Source organism: Pteropus medius, unplaced genomic scaffold (genome assembly GCF_902729225.1).
Source record: "Pteropus medius unplaced genomic scaffold, Ma_sr-lr_union100, whole genome shotgun sequence".
In the NCBI taxonomy this organism is placed as follows: domain Eukaryota; kingdom Metazoa; phylum Chordata; class Mammalia; order Chiroptera; family Pteropodidae; genus Pteropus; species Pteropus medius.
Window position 1 is genome coordinate 1,245,098 of NW_024356333.1, and position 16,186 is coordinate 1,261,283.

Below are 16,186 nucleotides of genomic sequence, written 5' to 3' on the forward strand. Positions count from 1 at the left end.
CGGTCAGAGAGAGGGGAGGCCTTGGGGGGCGGCCGGGGCTCGGGGACGCAGTGGCCGCGGGGAGCGCGGCACGGACCCGGCGGGGCTCCGGGCTCCGGGCGCCGTGGGCTCGGTCTCCGCGGCTGGGCGGCCCCTCGCGGGCTTACACGCCCGACCGCGCTAACGCGCCGGCCAAGCAAATCTTTTGTCGGGGGGCGCTGACCCAGCAACGCGCCACCCGCTATATCTGGGGGCCGGCGCGCGGGTCGGGCCGGCCACCATGGCGCAGCGCTCGGGGAAGGTGAGTGCGACCTGCAGGCAACGCCGGGCCGGGGGGTCGTGGCCCCGGAGTGGCGGGCCGGGCCACTATGGCTTGATGCGCCCTTTGCATCTGACGAACGGGAGCAAAGTTGGCTAAATTTCTTAACGAAATGGGGGCCCGACCCTAGAGGACGGCCTCTCAGCCGTGGGAGGTGGGAAGGTCCCTTCCCCCCACTTCTCCAGCACTGGCTCTGGGGCCCCACCCCGCGCCCTCCCTCAGGAGCAGGGAGGTGGCCAGGTCTGAGGGGCCTGGGCTTGCCCTGCAGCCCTGGGCCCTGCTCCCCTGCCTGAGGTGGGTCTAGGGGAGGCCGCTCCTTCCTCAAGGCACTGGAGGCTGGTTCTCTGCAAAATGTTGAGATTCGAGGGAACTTCGAATCTTGCGGGTGACCAGTCTGTGCCCCCTGGACATCTTAGGGCCCTTGACCAGACCTGACTTGTGTGGGAAGGTGGTGAATTTGGATCGCTCCTCCTCTAGCTCCGGTCCTAGCTAATCTGATACAGACTTTAGTCTCCAGGGTCTACGTTCAAGGTTACTGTATCAGTCTGCATGGGCTAGGTTACGCTTCAGTAACAAACAACCCCAAGGGCCCAAGCCCTGGTCCGCACCCCCTCCCCTGCACCCCCAGGGGACACGTTGATATCGGTAGAGGGAAGGGGGAGCTGGGAAATGGTGCCCTGGCTCACAGCTTCCACAACCACACACGCACACACACACACACACATCCCTCTGGCGAAAGCACACAGCCACGCCTAACTCCGGGGGGCTGTGCCATCGTCGGTAACAGCACAGACGCCTAGGACAATTCCTGGGGCCCAGGTGCCCTCCTGTCAGCAGGATGCTTGACACCCAAGGAGTCATTGAGTGGCCGGAACTTGAGTCTCCTCGGCAGGAAGAGGTGGGGGGTTGATGTGCTTCATGCTGTTTAGTTCAGGAACAAGGAGAACCTGTCGGTGCCACCTGGCCATAGGACACTGTGTCCAAACTGACCGCCCGGTTGGTAAAACTCCAGCTCTGACCAGTCACCCAAAGGAGTGGCCTAGTAAGCAAAGGGCCAGGTTGCACTGAAAAAGCCCTTTTGAGCCATTAATCCTGCGACAGGCCAGGCCCTGCCCGGGCGCCGTGGGGTTCAGCCTCTGGATGAGGGGCCGATCTCAGCACCCAGCCCTCCGACCACTGTGTGCGGGGTCACGGTGGTGGCTGCGGAGAAACGTGTTCTCAAAACATTTCCTTGATGTTACGTTTTAACAACAGACCAAAACCGAGTTTCAAATCTGCAGTGGGAGTTTGGAAGGAGCCTGTTTTCAGATGAGCCCCTGGACAAGGGGGACCCCTGTGCCCACGTCTCTTCTGGAATCTGTCTGCTCCAGCGAGCTCCCAGGGCGGGGAGGGCCGGGCGCCGGGTCATCCCGTCGTCAGCAGACGGACTTGAGCACCTACTGTGTGCAGCCGGTCTGGGCTTCAGTGACCCGGGGAGTCGGGGCTCGGTCGAGGGTGTCGGGGCCCCAGGCGTCTGCCCCTGGAACGGAGTGGAGAGAAGCCCGTGACCCCGCACCCCCCCGTCCCGGCCTTCCCAGATCACACTGTACGAGGGCAAGCACTTCACCGGGCGGAAGCTGGAGGTCTTCGGAGACTGCGAGAACTTTCAGGACCGAGGCTTCATGAACCGGGTGAACTCCATCCGCGTGGAGAGCGGCTCCTGGGTCTGCTTCGGCCACCCCGACTTCCGCGGCCAGCAGTTCGTCCTGGAGCACGGCGACTACCCAGACTTCTTCCGCTGGAACGGGCACAACGACCACATGGGCTCCTGTCGGCCCGTGGGGATGGTGAGTGGGCCTCTCTCCCTTGGGGGGAGCCTCTTGCCGGAGCGGCGGGGGCTGGGGGGTTGTGGGACAAGCATCAGGGAGCACGGCCCTCCCGGCGTTAAGATCTGACAGGGCCACGGGGTCTTTAAGACAGAGCGGGGCCTCGTGCAGACCCGGCCTCTCCCGTGTGTGTGGCCGGCGAGGGGACAGACCCTCTCGGCGAGACCCGGGCCCTTCGGGGCCTCTCTTTGCTGCAGGAAAAGCTCTTTAAGTTTCTGATCTCAAAATCTTGCTGAATTTTCCACCTAAAATGCTGTCGGAAATACTAGAAGTTTGATTTTGCGACCAGATGGGGGAGCACTTAGCTATCGAGTATGGTCGATTTGGGCCTGGTGTGTCCACCCAGGCAGGTCATATTTTACCATTTTTCAAGACCCTTCGATGTTCAACTGTGGAAAAGCTGACGGGGACGCTCCATCACTGGCCAGTCGGTGGGAATCTGGGGGCAGGAGCCAGCAGGTGGCTGCCATCACACGATGTGGCCCAGTGTGTGCGGGAGAGCAAATGAGGGGCGTCACTCCCCACGGCAAAGGGCTGTGTATATCCAGTTGTCCCCACAGTAGGATTTGGGGCTGGGTTTTCCCATTCCCTAGAATTCTCCCAAGTCACAAGTCCTAACCGACCTGCTCTGAGTTCCTGGTGGCTGGGAGGGGGAATGGCTGATTCCTGAGATCAGGGGTCAGCGCTCTCATCAGAGAATGTCAGTCATGTGTCTGCAAGGGGACCTTCTCCTGCACGCAGGGCCAGGGGTGCTGGTGAACATCTGAGGACCCCCAAGGAAGGGGCCTCCTATGTGGGGCCCCTCTCTTTTCCGCACAGGTTGCAAAACCGGCTGGCCTTTGGCACCTCACGTTGTCAGCGGGCTTTCTCAGTATTTCCTCCAGGCCACAGACATTTGGAAAAAAAGAATTAACATGGCCGGCCCAGGTCTTGCATACTGCTATTTATATAAATAGAGGAACATCCTAGGTGTCTTGTGAATACTGTTCTCCTAAGAGCTGTCCTTGGGGCCAGCAGTGACGCAGTTGGGAGCTGGCCCGCCTCTGTCTTTTGGAAGAAGGGAATCTTCTAGGGAGATCTATGTCCCCGTCCCAGGGAGCCAGCCTTTTAGCAAACGAAATCTGTTTTAGACTTCTGGCTTCATGTTTGGATAAAAGGTTCTATTACGGTTTGTAAAATATTATCATTTAAAGGCTTGCCCGTGGCCTGCGGCCTGGAGTGGGGGTGAGGGGCAAAGGAATGTGTCAGTGTGGCTGGGGCAGGAGTCCCCAGCCCGAGCAGCGGGAGGGGGCCCAGTGCCCCCAGCCTCGGTGGGAGCACGGACACTGTCCCCTGGGCATTCTGGCTCCCTCTGCACCTCAGATTCTGGTTGAAGAAAGAGGAGACGGGGCTGGTTCAGGGGCTCTGCAGCTTTTTAAAGCGACAGACCCCTTTCAACCAGCCAAAGCTCGAGTACAAGAAGAAGCAGAAGCACTGGATTCGGGTGCAGGGGTCGGGGTAGGGGGCACCCACGGCCCCCAGCCCAAGACTCTGGGGTGCCCAGAGCTCCCGCCCACACGGGCTTCTGTTCCTGGTGGGGAGACTCAGCACTGCTGGCCTTCCTTCTCCCCCCCACCCCGTGGGGCCCACAGCACGGGGAGCATTTCCGCCTGGAAATCTTCGAGGGCTGCAACTTCACGGGCCAGTGCCTGGAGTTCCAGGAGGACTGCCCGCTCCTCCAGAGTCGGGGCTGGGCCAAGAGCTGTGTCAACGCCATCAAGGTGTACGGGGACGGAGCGTGAGTAGAGGCCATGCGGCTGCTGACCAGAGGCCCAGCAGGGCCCTGCTGTGGGGTGGGTCAGACCTCAGCAGGAGGGCAGCCTGTCCCCTGCCCCGGGGCCCGTCCCTCCCTCAGCTGCCTCCCCTGCCCCAGTCAGACAGCGTGCTGGTTCCCTCCATGGCCCAGAAAGCCCACCGCTGGGGCCCCAGAGTGTCAGGAGGCCGGCTCCTCCATGTAGCTGCCTTCCCATGCTGCTTTCCCCCTGCAGGGGACGTCCCCGGGGGCACGAACTTGTGCGTGGATTTACTTTGGAATTTCCAGGCCCTAAAACAGTGCCAGGCACACCCGTGGAAACAGGCACGCGATCGCTGCATGAGTGAATAGTGACTAGTCCCCACTCTGCCGGGCACGCTGCCAGGTGCTGGGCACTGGCCGTGCCAACCGCCCTTTCTTGGAGCAGGAAAGAGTGGCAGAGGGTGTGTGTGTGTGAGTGTGTGTGCATGTGTGTGTGTGTGTATGTGCGTGAGGCTGAGTATGTACATGTGTGTGCAATATACGCATAGCCGCGTCGCGTATGTCGTGTCAATGGGCATGTCTTTATGTGTAATATTCAGACATATGTGCACGATATTATTGTGCGTGATGTGTGTCGTGCATTGTCGTGTGTGCATGCGTGGGCGTGTGCATACGTCGTGTGTAATGTGTGCATCCTGGAATCGCCCTGGCCCTGGCAGACGGGTTAGTTTAAAATGTCTTTATCGAGCAACCCCAGTGCATACGTCACCCCCAGCACTGACCCCAGCACTGACCCCAGCACACAGAACAAGGACAAGACAGTGGGCCAAGGGGGAGGAAATAAGCCAAGAGCAGGGCTGGGGGCCACCGCTGTTCCCCAGGGTGAGCAGAGGGCCTTGGGTCGGGAGGGGGAGCTGCCGGGCTGGTGCGGGGAAGGAAAGGGAAGCTGGCCTGCGGGTGGCCCTGCACGGCTCGGCACCCGTCCCCTGACCCCACGCCCGCCCTGGCTCTAGGTGGGTCCTGTACGAGGAGCCCAATTACCGCGGGCGCATGTACCTGGTGGAGCGGGGCGACTTCCGCAGCTTCTCCGACTGGGAGGCCCCGAGCGGGCGCATCCAGTCCCTCCGCAGGGTCGTCAACTTCTTCTAGCTGGCCGCCGCTGCCCGGCCAGGACCCGAGAGGCCCGCGAGAGGGGTGGCCCCTTCCTGCCCCGCCGGGACTGAGGACTGTGGGGAATAAAAGTTACAAAAGTGCCCCTTCCTGCCCCGCCGGGACTGAGGACTGTGGGGAATAAAAGTTACAAAAGTGGAGAGTGAGCTGGCCTGAGTGACGTCCTTGTCCCCTCCTGACCGCGGGGAGTCAGATGGGGCAGCCCCAGGCCCCAGGCAGGAACCTGGCAGGACTCCTCAGGCAGGGAGCCCATGGGACCCGGAGGGTGGAGGTTCCCCCTGAGGAACATCAGGCTGGAAGGGACCTAAAGGCCGTGGTGTCCAGCCCTTTCATTTTACATGTGAGAAACTCTGAGTCAGAGTGACCCCCACCCTGGGGCCCCAAAGCAAGCTCCCGGGGAAGCCAGGATGGGGCACGGTGCTTCCTATGACCCCCAACACCCCGACACCCTCTCCCAGCTGTCGGAGGATGGAGGGTGAAGTGGTGGGGGCCAGGATGGGGCAGCGGTGGGAGGAGGGGTCCGGTGTGTGCGGTGGTCCGCACGGAGGCAGACGCCCCCTCCCAGCTGCCTCTCCCTGACTCAGCAACAGGCCGGCCAGGCCACGTGCTCTGCTCCGCAGCCAAAAGCCTGACCCAGGGCTAGTGAGTCTTGGCCTCGGGGATTACGTGACCTCGGTTCCTCCAAAAGGATGGGCTGGCCCCCAGGGACACTCGCCCCTTACTTCCTATAAGGAGAGAGAAGTTGGGGGAGGGGGTGCTCGGAAGCCGAGTGGGGGCTGTTTCATGAACATGGGCTTTGTGGGGATGGAGGGGATGGGGCTTGGAAGGAGCATTCAGGGCTGAAGGGGGCGCAGGCCTCCGCTCCAACCCCCACCCACTCACAGGGCAGACAGACCCAGGGCCACGCTCCCCTCACTCTGCGGGGGCGGGGGGTCCACGGAGCTTCTCTGTGGCCTGGGCCCACCGTGCTGGGTTCAGTGGCAGTGGACACCACCCCCAGGGGAGAGGGAGGGCAGAGCCTGTCCTGGAGGCAGCGGGATCTCTGGGAACAAGAGGGTCCTCACCCTCAACGCCTCCCCACCCACACTTCCGTGTCCAGCACCCCCTCCCAGTACGGGGGAGCCCGTTGGGCGCTGGGGGAGGCCCAGGGTGGCTCCCGTGCCCTGCCCCCGCCAGAATCCTGAACGGCAGAGCTGCCTGGACTGACCTGTGTTCAGATGTACACGGATGTGTTTCTTGGAGAGGGTACCTGGCTGACGTCCTCTCCCGTGGCCCGGGCTCCTAGGAACACAAGGGCACCAGACACCTGGACAGGGCTCGTGGAGGCAGAGAACCCAAGGATGTCTACTCCTGACGGCACCGAGCAAGGCCCCGGCCGGAAGAGGGATCGGAGCCGGGACAGTGCCGATCATCAGTGAGAGTTCTGACCATCAGATCAAGCTCGGGGTCCAGCTTTCAAACCCCACGCTCTGCCATCCTGGGGTCCCCTGTCCCCACGGCCACCCTCCTGACTGGCCACGCAGGCTCCCACCCCCTCCCCACCACACATCTTGCTTGTGCTTTTCCCAGCAGGTGAAAGGGGGTCCCAACGGGGGATGATGCCCTCCCTCCAGGCCAGCCCCTCCCTCAGGGCCCCCATGGGAAAGCAACTGAACCCTGGAATTAACAAATCCTAAGCTGGCTGGTGGAACATGGACTTGGGGTGGAGTGCGGGGGGAACAGGGTCCTTGAAAGAAAAGCTAAAATCCCAGGGGGCGGCTTCTGCAATGGGGCTGGCGTAGAGGAGACAAGGATTGTGTCCCAAGGGGCGTGAGGCCTCAACTGTCCCAGTTCCTGGTGCACTCCTACTCCCCACTGTGAGAGGGCGGGGGGTCGGGGCGGAGGTAAGCCATCGAGGGCCCCGCAAGTCACCCAGGACAACGCCCCCAAGTCTCCCTGCAAAGGAGTGGGGCCATAAGAGTCTGCTGTGGGACCCCCCGGAGCAGAGAAATCACACCACCCGGTGGCTGTCCCCCTTGCCTGGAGGGGAAGAGGCTGCCCCTCTGTTGTTTGTAGATGGGGTCCACAAAGCGTGTGCCCTGTACCCTGAAAGCCCGCAGCCCACATCCTTCCCTTGCAACCCAGAGAATGGAGCTCTAGGAGGCCCGGCCCCGTGGGACGGCGGGCGGGCCACCAGGCCCTGCGGCTCCGTCCAGGTCCAGCCAACCTCTCTGCAGGAGAGGGCTCAGGCCACGAACTTCTCAACAAACCACCACGGAACAAACCGCAAAGCAGTTCGAATCTCTAAGCCCAGAACGAATCAACACTTAAATGTTATGTCACCGCGTCTGAGTCGAGAAGTTTGTTTAAGATCAAGCTCTTGTTTTTCATTCCTCTGCTAGTGCATTCAGGGGCGCGGGGCCCTCTGGGAGCTCAGCCACATTCCTGTCAGCTGGTCAACCCCTCCCTGCTCCTCTGGTCTATCCGGCAACTGTCTGACTCCCGGCCCCTCAAACCTCCATGCCAGCTCTGGGGCGGGAGGATGCAGGTGCAGCTGGCCCTCGGCTCCTGGGATCTCACACCCCCGTTGCCCACTGTTGGTGATGATGGTGACATCATTGTGCATTTATTGAGCACTGACTGTATGCCACCCTCTGTACTAGCAGAATCTAGCAGTGTAATTTTATCTTACTGTGCCCAACACCAAGATTGTGATATGCTTGTTATCGCTACTGCAGAAGAGGATAGTTAGACACAGTCAGTTGAAGCAGCTTGCCCGAGGTCACGCAGCGGTCAGGGTTTAAGCCCAGATCGATGGCTGGGATCCCTCCACCCCACTCCCTCTGTCACACCTCACATTTGCATATGTAGGTACATTTTACAATAGTTAAACTAACAGTAACCCCACCCGGGGAGCAACTGAACACTCGAAGCATCGTCCCTGTGACCTGGGAGGCATGGAAGCTGGGCGTCCGGACCTGGAGCGGGCTCATGGGGAGAGGCAGGGGCTACCTTCTCCACTCGCTCATGGCGGGAACTGGATGCAAAGTGCATGTATTAGTCAGCTCGGCTGCTGTAACAAACACGCCCACGGGGGCTGAGCCAACAGAAACATGTTCCCCTCTCCTTGCCTTCTTGCTGTGTCTTCCACGGCCTTTCCCCCTCCACGTGTGTCCGTGTCCTAACCCCCTCCTACAAGGGTGTCGGTCATACTGGATCAGGGCCCCCCTCCTACCTCATTTTAACTTAGTGACCACCGCAAAGATCCTGTCTCTGAACACGGTCCCATCCTGAGGTTCCGAGGATTCGATTTCAACATATGAACTGTGGGCGGGGGAGGGGGAGGCGCACTTCCGCCTGTAACACGAACCCCACAGCCTCTCTAGGCCTCGGTTCCCCGCTCTGTGACATTACTGCTGTCGCATCTGTTGTTCCCACTGTATACGGTCGCAATCGCCCCACGGTCCTGTGCGGAGAGTGGTTTTCAGTCGTAAGTGACATGCTCCTTAGTGTCGCCCGGTACCTTGGGGGAGCAGGAAGCAGCGTCTGCATCTCGTGAGAGGTGGGAGACGCGCGTGCGAGCTCTGGGTCCCGGCTCTCAGTCGACTGCACCCTGGTCCTCTCTCGATTACTCACGAGAACGTGACCTCGGATACGCTGCTCCGTGCCTCGGTTTCCCCAGCTATGCGACGAGGATAATAACAGCACCCGCTTCGAGGGGATCAGCTGAGAACCACTGCCAAAGGAAGCCTTCCCACAGCTCGGACGGCTCCTCGGGAGCCGGGGGAGGAGCCAGGCCTCGAAGCCCTTCCCAGCGTTCTAGAGGTTTCTCATCACTGACGAATAGCAGCACCTCATTAACTGGTGATTTAATGCTTCACCGATAGGCTTATGCTCCCGGGTAACCGCCCCCTCACCCCAGCCCCCTGTTCCCTAATCTGTCAGCAGATCTGCTTTTTGTCTGAAAGAAGAAAAACGAGGTTCCCAGCAGAATGCTTGTGGGAAGGCTGGTAATTTCTCTGAAGTCGGTCCAGGGGGTTGGAGGACCCAGGGCCAGCGCCTTCTGAAGAGAGTCGCATGCTTCGCATATTTCTGTCCCTGCTCTGTGGTTTGGAAAGCTGGGGCTTTCACCGAGCCGTCTCTAGTGTCCTGGGCCCTCTGTCTCCCCCTTCCCCCACCGACCAGGGTCTGGCACGCAGTGTTTATCAGGCCCAATCTGACCCCAGGGAAAACTTCCCCTGAAGCCCCAAGTCCCCAGGCAGCAGGGGCTGGCCGTGTTCTGTCCCTTGGTTCCCTTCCCGAAGCCTCCTGCCCAGCCCCTCCCAGGTTCCCCTGCCCCCTCCAGGTGCGCCTGCTTTGGCCCCAGGCCCCCCACATCCTCCGCTGGAGGCCTCCCGTCTCTGCCTTCACCGCACCAGGAGAACCCCCATCAGTGTCCCACATACCTTTGTTGCCCCAGGAAACCACACGGATTTTCAATAAAAACCTGTCGAATGAGAGAATTTTGAAACTTAGCTCCAGAGTTTCAGTTTGGGAAGATGAAAAGGTTCTGGAGGTGACGATGGTGACGCTTGCACAACCACACGAGTGTGCACGATGCTACTGAGTGTGGTTCAGACGGTAAACCTTATGTCCTGCGCACTTTATCACCATAAAAAACGAACTCTGGCTCCTCGTTGCTGGCGTGCTGAGGGCTGTCGGGAGCTAATTCGGGTGGAAAGACCCTCCCGAACCCTGGAGGACTCTGCGGGTCTTACCTGCCCTCTCCTCCCCTTACCTAAAGAATCGGTCACCTTCTTACTGATCTCTGAACCTGTGCGGTGACAGTTGGAGAAATGGGAGGAGCACAGGGACATGTCCTTCCACAGGGTGACTCAGGGAACCTAGGTCAGGACCTGGCTGAACCCCGACTTCCTGAGTCCCCAGTCCTCGCTCGGCCGCACAAATATCTGCGGGCAGCCTGGGGACGCTGGAGAGAGTGACTTGCATTGCGGGGTGTGAGGCCTGGACTATTACATGATCTCTTTCTAACCAAGTCCTTGGCCTCCCTGCTGCCCACAGCTAAGCCTTTCCTGGAGTCAGGCATTGAAAACATCCCACAGAGTCTGCTGACACTGTTCTTTGGGGGGGCTCTGCCCGAGGGGTCGGGTCCCTGGAGGGGCCTGTGGGTTTGGAGAAGGCGTCAGTGGACGCTGAGACCAGCCCCTTACTCAGCGCGTGTTGGGGAGCAGGCTGGGCGGCATGCTCCTGGCCCATGCCCGCCCAGGACCCTCAAGACTTGACACCCTGAGTGGAGAGTTGTTGTGCAGGGGGGCTGTCCACTGGGTGGGAGGGTCCGTGTTCAGCTGGAGGGGGTCTGGCGATTGCACAGGGCTGCCCAGTTTGGGGCATCAAAGTCAGGGGAGCGGGTAGGACGACAGAACCACACCCTCTCTCCACACGCCCTGCCCGTCCCCCAACACCCACAATCTGGGGCTAAGATATTCATCTCCTGGGTCCCTTTGCCATAGAAGATTGGGGAAGCCGTCCCTGGGTGCCGGCCACAGGGAGTGGGGCAGTGTGTCCACTTCACAGCTGGCCCAGGCCAACCAGAGGGCCGGCCACAGGAATGGGTGCCACCCGCGAAACGGGGCTTCCGGGGGGACGTCCTTTGCTGAGGCTGGCGGGAGCGATGGCAGCAGCCCCCCACGCAGAGAGGGGATGCCCAGCGCCACCTTACACCTCGTGGAGGGGCCGGAAGGATTCCATCTTACTTGAAAAGCAGGATAGAAACGGTATGTGAAGAAACCTTTGAAAATGGTAGGGAAAAAAGGTGAGGCCGGCGTGAGGTCAGCGGCCACAATATTATCCGGGGGGCAAGGTCGTAAATCTTCGCTAGATGGGACTCATGATCGGGCCACAGCCAGCAAGAAAAAAAGGGATCGGCTCCATGATGCCGGCTCCAAAAGATAAAAAGAAACCAGTTTCCCAGGACGAGCTCAGCAGCTCCTGGGACTCCGGCCAGAGAGAAAATTCTTGCACAGGTCCCCAGGACTTACGCTGATTTTCGTGAGCTGCATCCTCGACATATTTATCCCTCCTGCAAAGAAAATAACAAGTTTCCTAGGATTTTTGCTAACAGCACCCCATAGGGCTAGGCCAAGGGCATTACGCCAAGGTAAACCTTCTGTGGGGGAGATTCCAGCACCCTTTGTTTACACAGGAACATTTAGCTAATTCTAAGCGCATCTAATTGGCCTAGTCAAGCAGGGCCTGGCCCTACTGGCTATGGGTAAACACTAACAACAACACCGCAGCTAACATTTATTGAACGATTACCGTGCCCCCAAGACACTGTACTAAACCATTTTTACAGATAATGAGGTGAGTATGTTATTCTTTTACAGTGGAAGAAAAAGACTTAAGAGGTTTTTGTATATCCTTGAAGGTCCCCTTTGGTGTGGCTCCTTGAGGGAGAAAAATGGGAAAAGATTCCCAGGAGAAGGCAAAACGACCCCACTGGAAACTGCAGAGGCCCCTCGGCGGTTTGGATCAGAGAATGAGCGGGCAGGATGTCTGCTGGCTACAGAGACACATCCAAGAGCATCCGTGTCTTCAGTCCCATGTGACGGTAACCTGTCAGGAGGGCAGGACAAGTGTCGTGGCTCCTAACGACACCGAGGCCCCCGAGAGATGAAGAGATTCACTCCTGGTCACAGGTCGGGTGTCCGCGGTGCGGTCCAGCCCTCCTCCGAGACCTGGGGCTGCCCTTTTTGACTCAGAATCCACTTAGAATCAGCTAAAAGAATCAGCTAAACGTTTCTATGTGAAACCGCCTTTGGGAATGGTAGCGGCGCATGTGTGATCCATACGGGGTTGTCCCTGGGGAGCAGGCGCACTGCTGGACCTGCAGCCACGGGACGAGGGGTGACCATGTGTGAGCGCGGGGCAGCCGGAGGGTAGACTGCAGTGAGTGACTCGTCAGACCCAGTACGATGGCTGCGATCCTGATGATGCAGTCTCAACCACATTATTAACCTCGAGTTCGAACAATTAAATTCTCTCTCCTTGGAAATTAAATCTGGGGCCAAGTCACACCGGGAGAGAGGACCACCGGTGCCAAGTCAACTCATGGCCTCCTAGAGACAGATTCCACAAGTTCTGGCTGCTGAGACCCCGGCCCTTCCCTAGGCCTTCGCCTTCTTTAAGCCCAGTGTGTGTCCTCCTTCACCTGATCGCCTTCCAGTGAACCCCCTTTCCTTGCTTCACCCCACTAAACTCAGTTTCTTTAGCGGCAACCAAAGATTTTGAAAGACTTCCACTCATGACCCCCTCCCCCGACCTCAGTTCTGCTCCCAGCAAAATCAAGGCAGGTGTAGACAGGGGCACAGCTGGCCCTGGCTTCCCTTTGGAAGGACACTAAACTCATGTAAAATATCCTCTGTTGGATTAACAACCCTCGTACAAATTAAACTTGGCTTCACAGTCCACACGGAGAGCAAGCGAATGCATCATCTTGCGGGCAGCTGGAAATCTTCCGGAATGAATGAAAACAGATGCTGCTAAATCAGGCTCCCTCGGGGGCCCGCCTAGCCACACACGCACGCACACACGCGTGCACACGAGCGTGCATGCACGCGCACGCGCTCTAACCAGGACGCCTGACTGCGTTGGAGGAGAGAGACCCACGTGCAGGGTGTCTGGGATGTCTCATGGAGACGGGAATGTATCAGGCACCAGGAGACAGATGATCGCCTTGCTTGTCAATGTCCTCAGAAAAATGCACTTAGGAGCTGGCGCCCCATTTCTCATCTTATTATGCCAGACCTTTGCCCCAAGTCTCTCTCTAGGAAAATTCAGTGGGATTGAAGGAAAAGGCAGGACCGCGAGCCTTCCGCGTTTTAGGCACAGAGGGGAGGGCCCGATCCTTTGACGCCACTGGTTCCCTATCATGCGACGGACACCTCATTTAGACTTGGATCGTGACAGATCCGAAATCTTCCACTCACTAGCTGAGTGACTTCGTCTCCTTAACCTTTCCAGGCCTCGGTTTCCTCATCGGGAAAATCAGGAAGGTAATACGTATGTCGAGAAGTTGCTAGGGACGTTCAAAGGTGCGACACAATGTCATTGTCCCTCGATTACAGTGAAATAATAGCAAGATTCCAATAGAGTAGGAATTTTCGTTCGTTTAGTGTTTCGTGGGGATAACGGGGGTAGAAAAGATTCTACCAGCCTCGTTCGTTGTCACTCGCCCGTCGGCCCATGGCAGGGAACACAGAGACCTGGCTTTCCTTCTCTGTGATCCGTGGCAGGCAGGATGCTGGTGAAAAGCGTGAACGGTGGGTTCGGTTCAGGTAATTACTTGCGAGAGGAGTTTGAAGAGTTGCCTGAAACCATAAAGCAAAGGCGGCCGCTGCCGGCACAGTGAAAAATCACGAGGTTCAGGAAAGGCCCTCTGCCCCTGTCTTCCTCCCTCCGCCTCTCCTCTCGGGGGCTGAAATCTGGAATGCAGGCGAAAGGCTTTCGTGTTGTTGTTTCTTCTGCTGCTGCTGGACGCTCAGCAGCTGAGAGGGGTCGGAGCAGGGCCCTGACGGGAGAGATGGCTCCCTTTGCAGCAGCAGCCAGAGGACGTCCCCCGCAGGCCACTTGGCCGAACGGATGGTGAGGCAGCGCTCCCGCGGAGTGGCTTAGCTAAGCTCCGGAGACGACGTTTGGGTCGTTTCCAGTTTGTGACTATTGGAAATAAAACTGTTACGAAAATTCATGTGTAAGTCTTCATATGGACATATGCTTTCATTTCCCTTGGGGAAAGAGGAATGGATGAGTCATACGGTAGGTGCGTTTAACTCTTTAAGAAACTGCCAAACTTTTCCAAAGGGCTCGTGCCATTTTAATATTCTCATTCGAGTGGCTCTGTGTTCTTGCCAACGAGAATTTTTGGACGGATCAGACTTGTTCATTTTAGCCATTCTAATAGGTGTGTCTGGTATCTCATTGCGATTTTAATTTGCATTTCCCTAATGGCAGGTGATGGTGAGCATCTTTTCATGTGCTGATTGTTTATTTATAGATCTTCTTTGGAGAAAGGTCTATTCAAATTTTTTGCCCATTTTTAAGTTGGGTTATTTGTCTTCTTGGTGTTAAGTTGTAAGAGTCTTGTGTTTTTTTAAAAAAATATATTCTGGATACTAAACCCTTATCAGAGATATGGTTTGCAAATGTTTTCTCCTAATCCAGATTGAATTTGCATATATATATATATATGTATGTATATGATAGTGTGCTTTGAAACGTAAACCTTTTAAATTTTGATGAAATCCTATTTTTCCTTCTATAGTTTATTTGCTTATGCTTTAGGTGTCGTAGCTAAGAAATTATTTCCTAATCCAAGGTCATGAAAATGTACTCCTATGTTTTCTTCTAATAGTTTACTAGTTTTAGCTCTTGCATTCAGCTCTGTGATCCGTTTTGAGTTCATTTTGTACGTGGTGTGAGGTACGGGGGTCCAAATTTGTTCTTTTATGTGTGCTGTCCAGTTGTTTCGAAACCAGCACCAGGTTTCGAAAAGACTGTTCTTTAGCTCTTTGAATTGCGTTGGCACCCTTGTTGAAAATGATTTGACCATAGATGCATGGGTTTATTTCTGGGCTCTCAATTCTATTCCATCGGTCTATGTTTCTATCTTTATGCCATGCATTGGTTGATTTTCGAATGTTAAACCAAAATGTTTAATTCCCGGAATAAATCTCACTTGGTTTTGATGTCTTATGGTTTTTACATATTGTTGAACTCGACTGCTAAAGGTTTGTGTAGAATTTTTGCATCTATGCTCATGACGAATATTGGTGTGTAATTTGCTTTTCTTAGGATGTTTTTGGTTTTGGTATCAGGGTAATACTAGCCTCATGGAATGAATGGAGTAGTCCCTCCTCTTCAATTTTCTACAAGAATTTGTGGAGAACTGATGTTATTTCTTCCTGAAATGTTTGGCACGATTCCCCAGTGAAGCTGTATGGGCCTCGAGTTTTCTTTGTGGAAAGATTTTAACTATAAATTCAATTTTTAGAGTACATGTTAGGGGTATTCAGATTATACGTAATTCTTGATGGAGCCTGTGTATTCTGTTTCCTGGCGAGTTCCTTGGATCTGTGTGTTTATAATTATTATCAAATTTGGAAACTTTCAGCCATTATTTCTTCCAAGATTTTTCTGTTCTTCGTTTTTCTCTCCTCTTCTTCAGGGACTCCAATGACTCGTAGATTCGGCAGCTCAAAGTCGTCCCACAGCTCACTGCTGCTCTTCCATTTTTTAAAATTCTTTTTTTCTGCTTTTCATTTTCTATAGTTTTTAGCGCTGTGTCTTCAAGGTTACTAATATTTCATTCTGTCACGCCCAGTCTGCTGGGTGGCCGTTGTTTAATTTCAGACATTGTTTTCATCTCTAGAAATGAGACTCTTCGGGACTCTTGGACATCTCTCGTGCTTCTATACCACCTTTTGAGCACACGGCACACATGCAGGTGTGACAACTGTTCCCGTGACCTTGCTGCGCCCTTCGGAGCCCCTAGTGGGAGTTGGGCAGTTCTGTTTCTTTTCCCACCTTAAGTACTTTCCTCACACGCATGCGTTGATCAGTCTCCAGCTGCATGTGGCAGAGGGACCTTCTGCAGATGTCCAGGGGCTTTTCCTCTCTGCTGCTCTATCCTGCCATCTCTAGCCACTTTATTCTTCCCGGATTCTTGGCTGTTTCCTCAACTCGGGGAGTCCGCTGGGCTCCATCTGGGTTCTGCTTTCCTGCTCTGTGTTCTGGAAATGTTCTCAGGGCAGCGAGCTGGGCTAGTCATAGGACTCGCCTCATTTTTTCCTCTGTCTCTCAGGAATTACTGTCCTTCATTGCCTGACATCTGTCATCTTGAAAACTATTGCTTCGTACATTTTGTGTGTTATTCTGGTCGTTTCAGGTAGGAGGCAGGAGGGGCGAATCTAATCCAGTCACCTTGGCCAGAGGTGGAAGTCAAAGCTGATGGATTCTGAAGGCTGTTTTAAAATTGCTTTCCCTTTGTCGAGTAAGCCTCAGACATTTCTCTGAAGCTGTCAGGAAGAGTCTGTGGGCGAGATA

The 16,186-nt window shown here is 56.3% G+C and overlaps 2 protein-coding genes across 10 annotated transcripts in view; one reads left to right on the plus strand and one right to left on the minus strand.

Annotated features, from left to right (window-relative positions):
* Positions 1–8,937, minus strand: part of LOC120601452 (uncharacterized) — a 10,260-nt gene extending 1,323 nt beyond the window's left edge. Inside the window, exons 1-6 of one of the 9 annotated variants that reach the window (XM_039861135.1) lie at positions 8,723–8,936; positions 8,322–8,552; positions 6,315–6,388; positions 5,779–5,832; positions 4,994–5,163; positions 1,514–3,988 (exon numbers count right to left, since the gene is read on the minus strand). In XM_039861135.1, the coding sequence (XP_039717069.1) occupies positions 3,578–3,988; positions 4,994–5,163; positions 5,779–5,832; positions 6,315–6,388; positions 8,322–8,326 (714 nt within the window). In that variant the 5' untranslated portion in view covers positions 8,327–8,552; positions 8,723–8,936 and the 3' untranslated portion in view covers positions 1,514–3,577. Of the gene's footprint in view, positions 1–1,513; positions 3,989–4,993; positions 5,164–5,778; positions 5,833–6,314; positions 6,389–8,321; positions 8,553–8,609 lie in introns of those variants that run through there. The other 8 variants (XR_005652443.1, XM_039861141.1, XM_039861140.1 and 5 more) reach the window with 8 other exon arrangements.
* LOC120601456 (gamma-crystallin N-like) lies at positions 1,847–2,264 on the plus strand. Its single transcript, XM_039861144.1, has one exon. The coding sequence runs from the start codon at positions 1,960–1,962 to the stop codon at positions 2,230–2,232; it is 273 nt and encodes a 90-aa protein (XP_039717078.1). The 5' UTR covers positions 1,847–1,959; the 3' UTR covers positions 2,233–2,264.
* Positions 8,938–16,186: the final 7,249 nt, after the last annotated feature.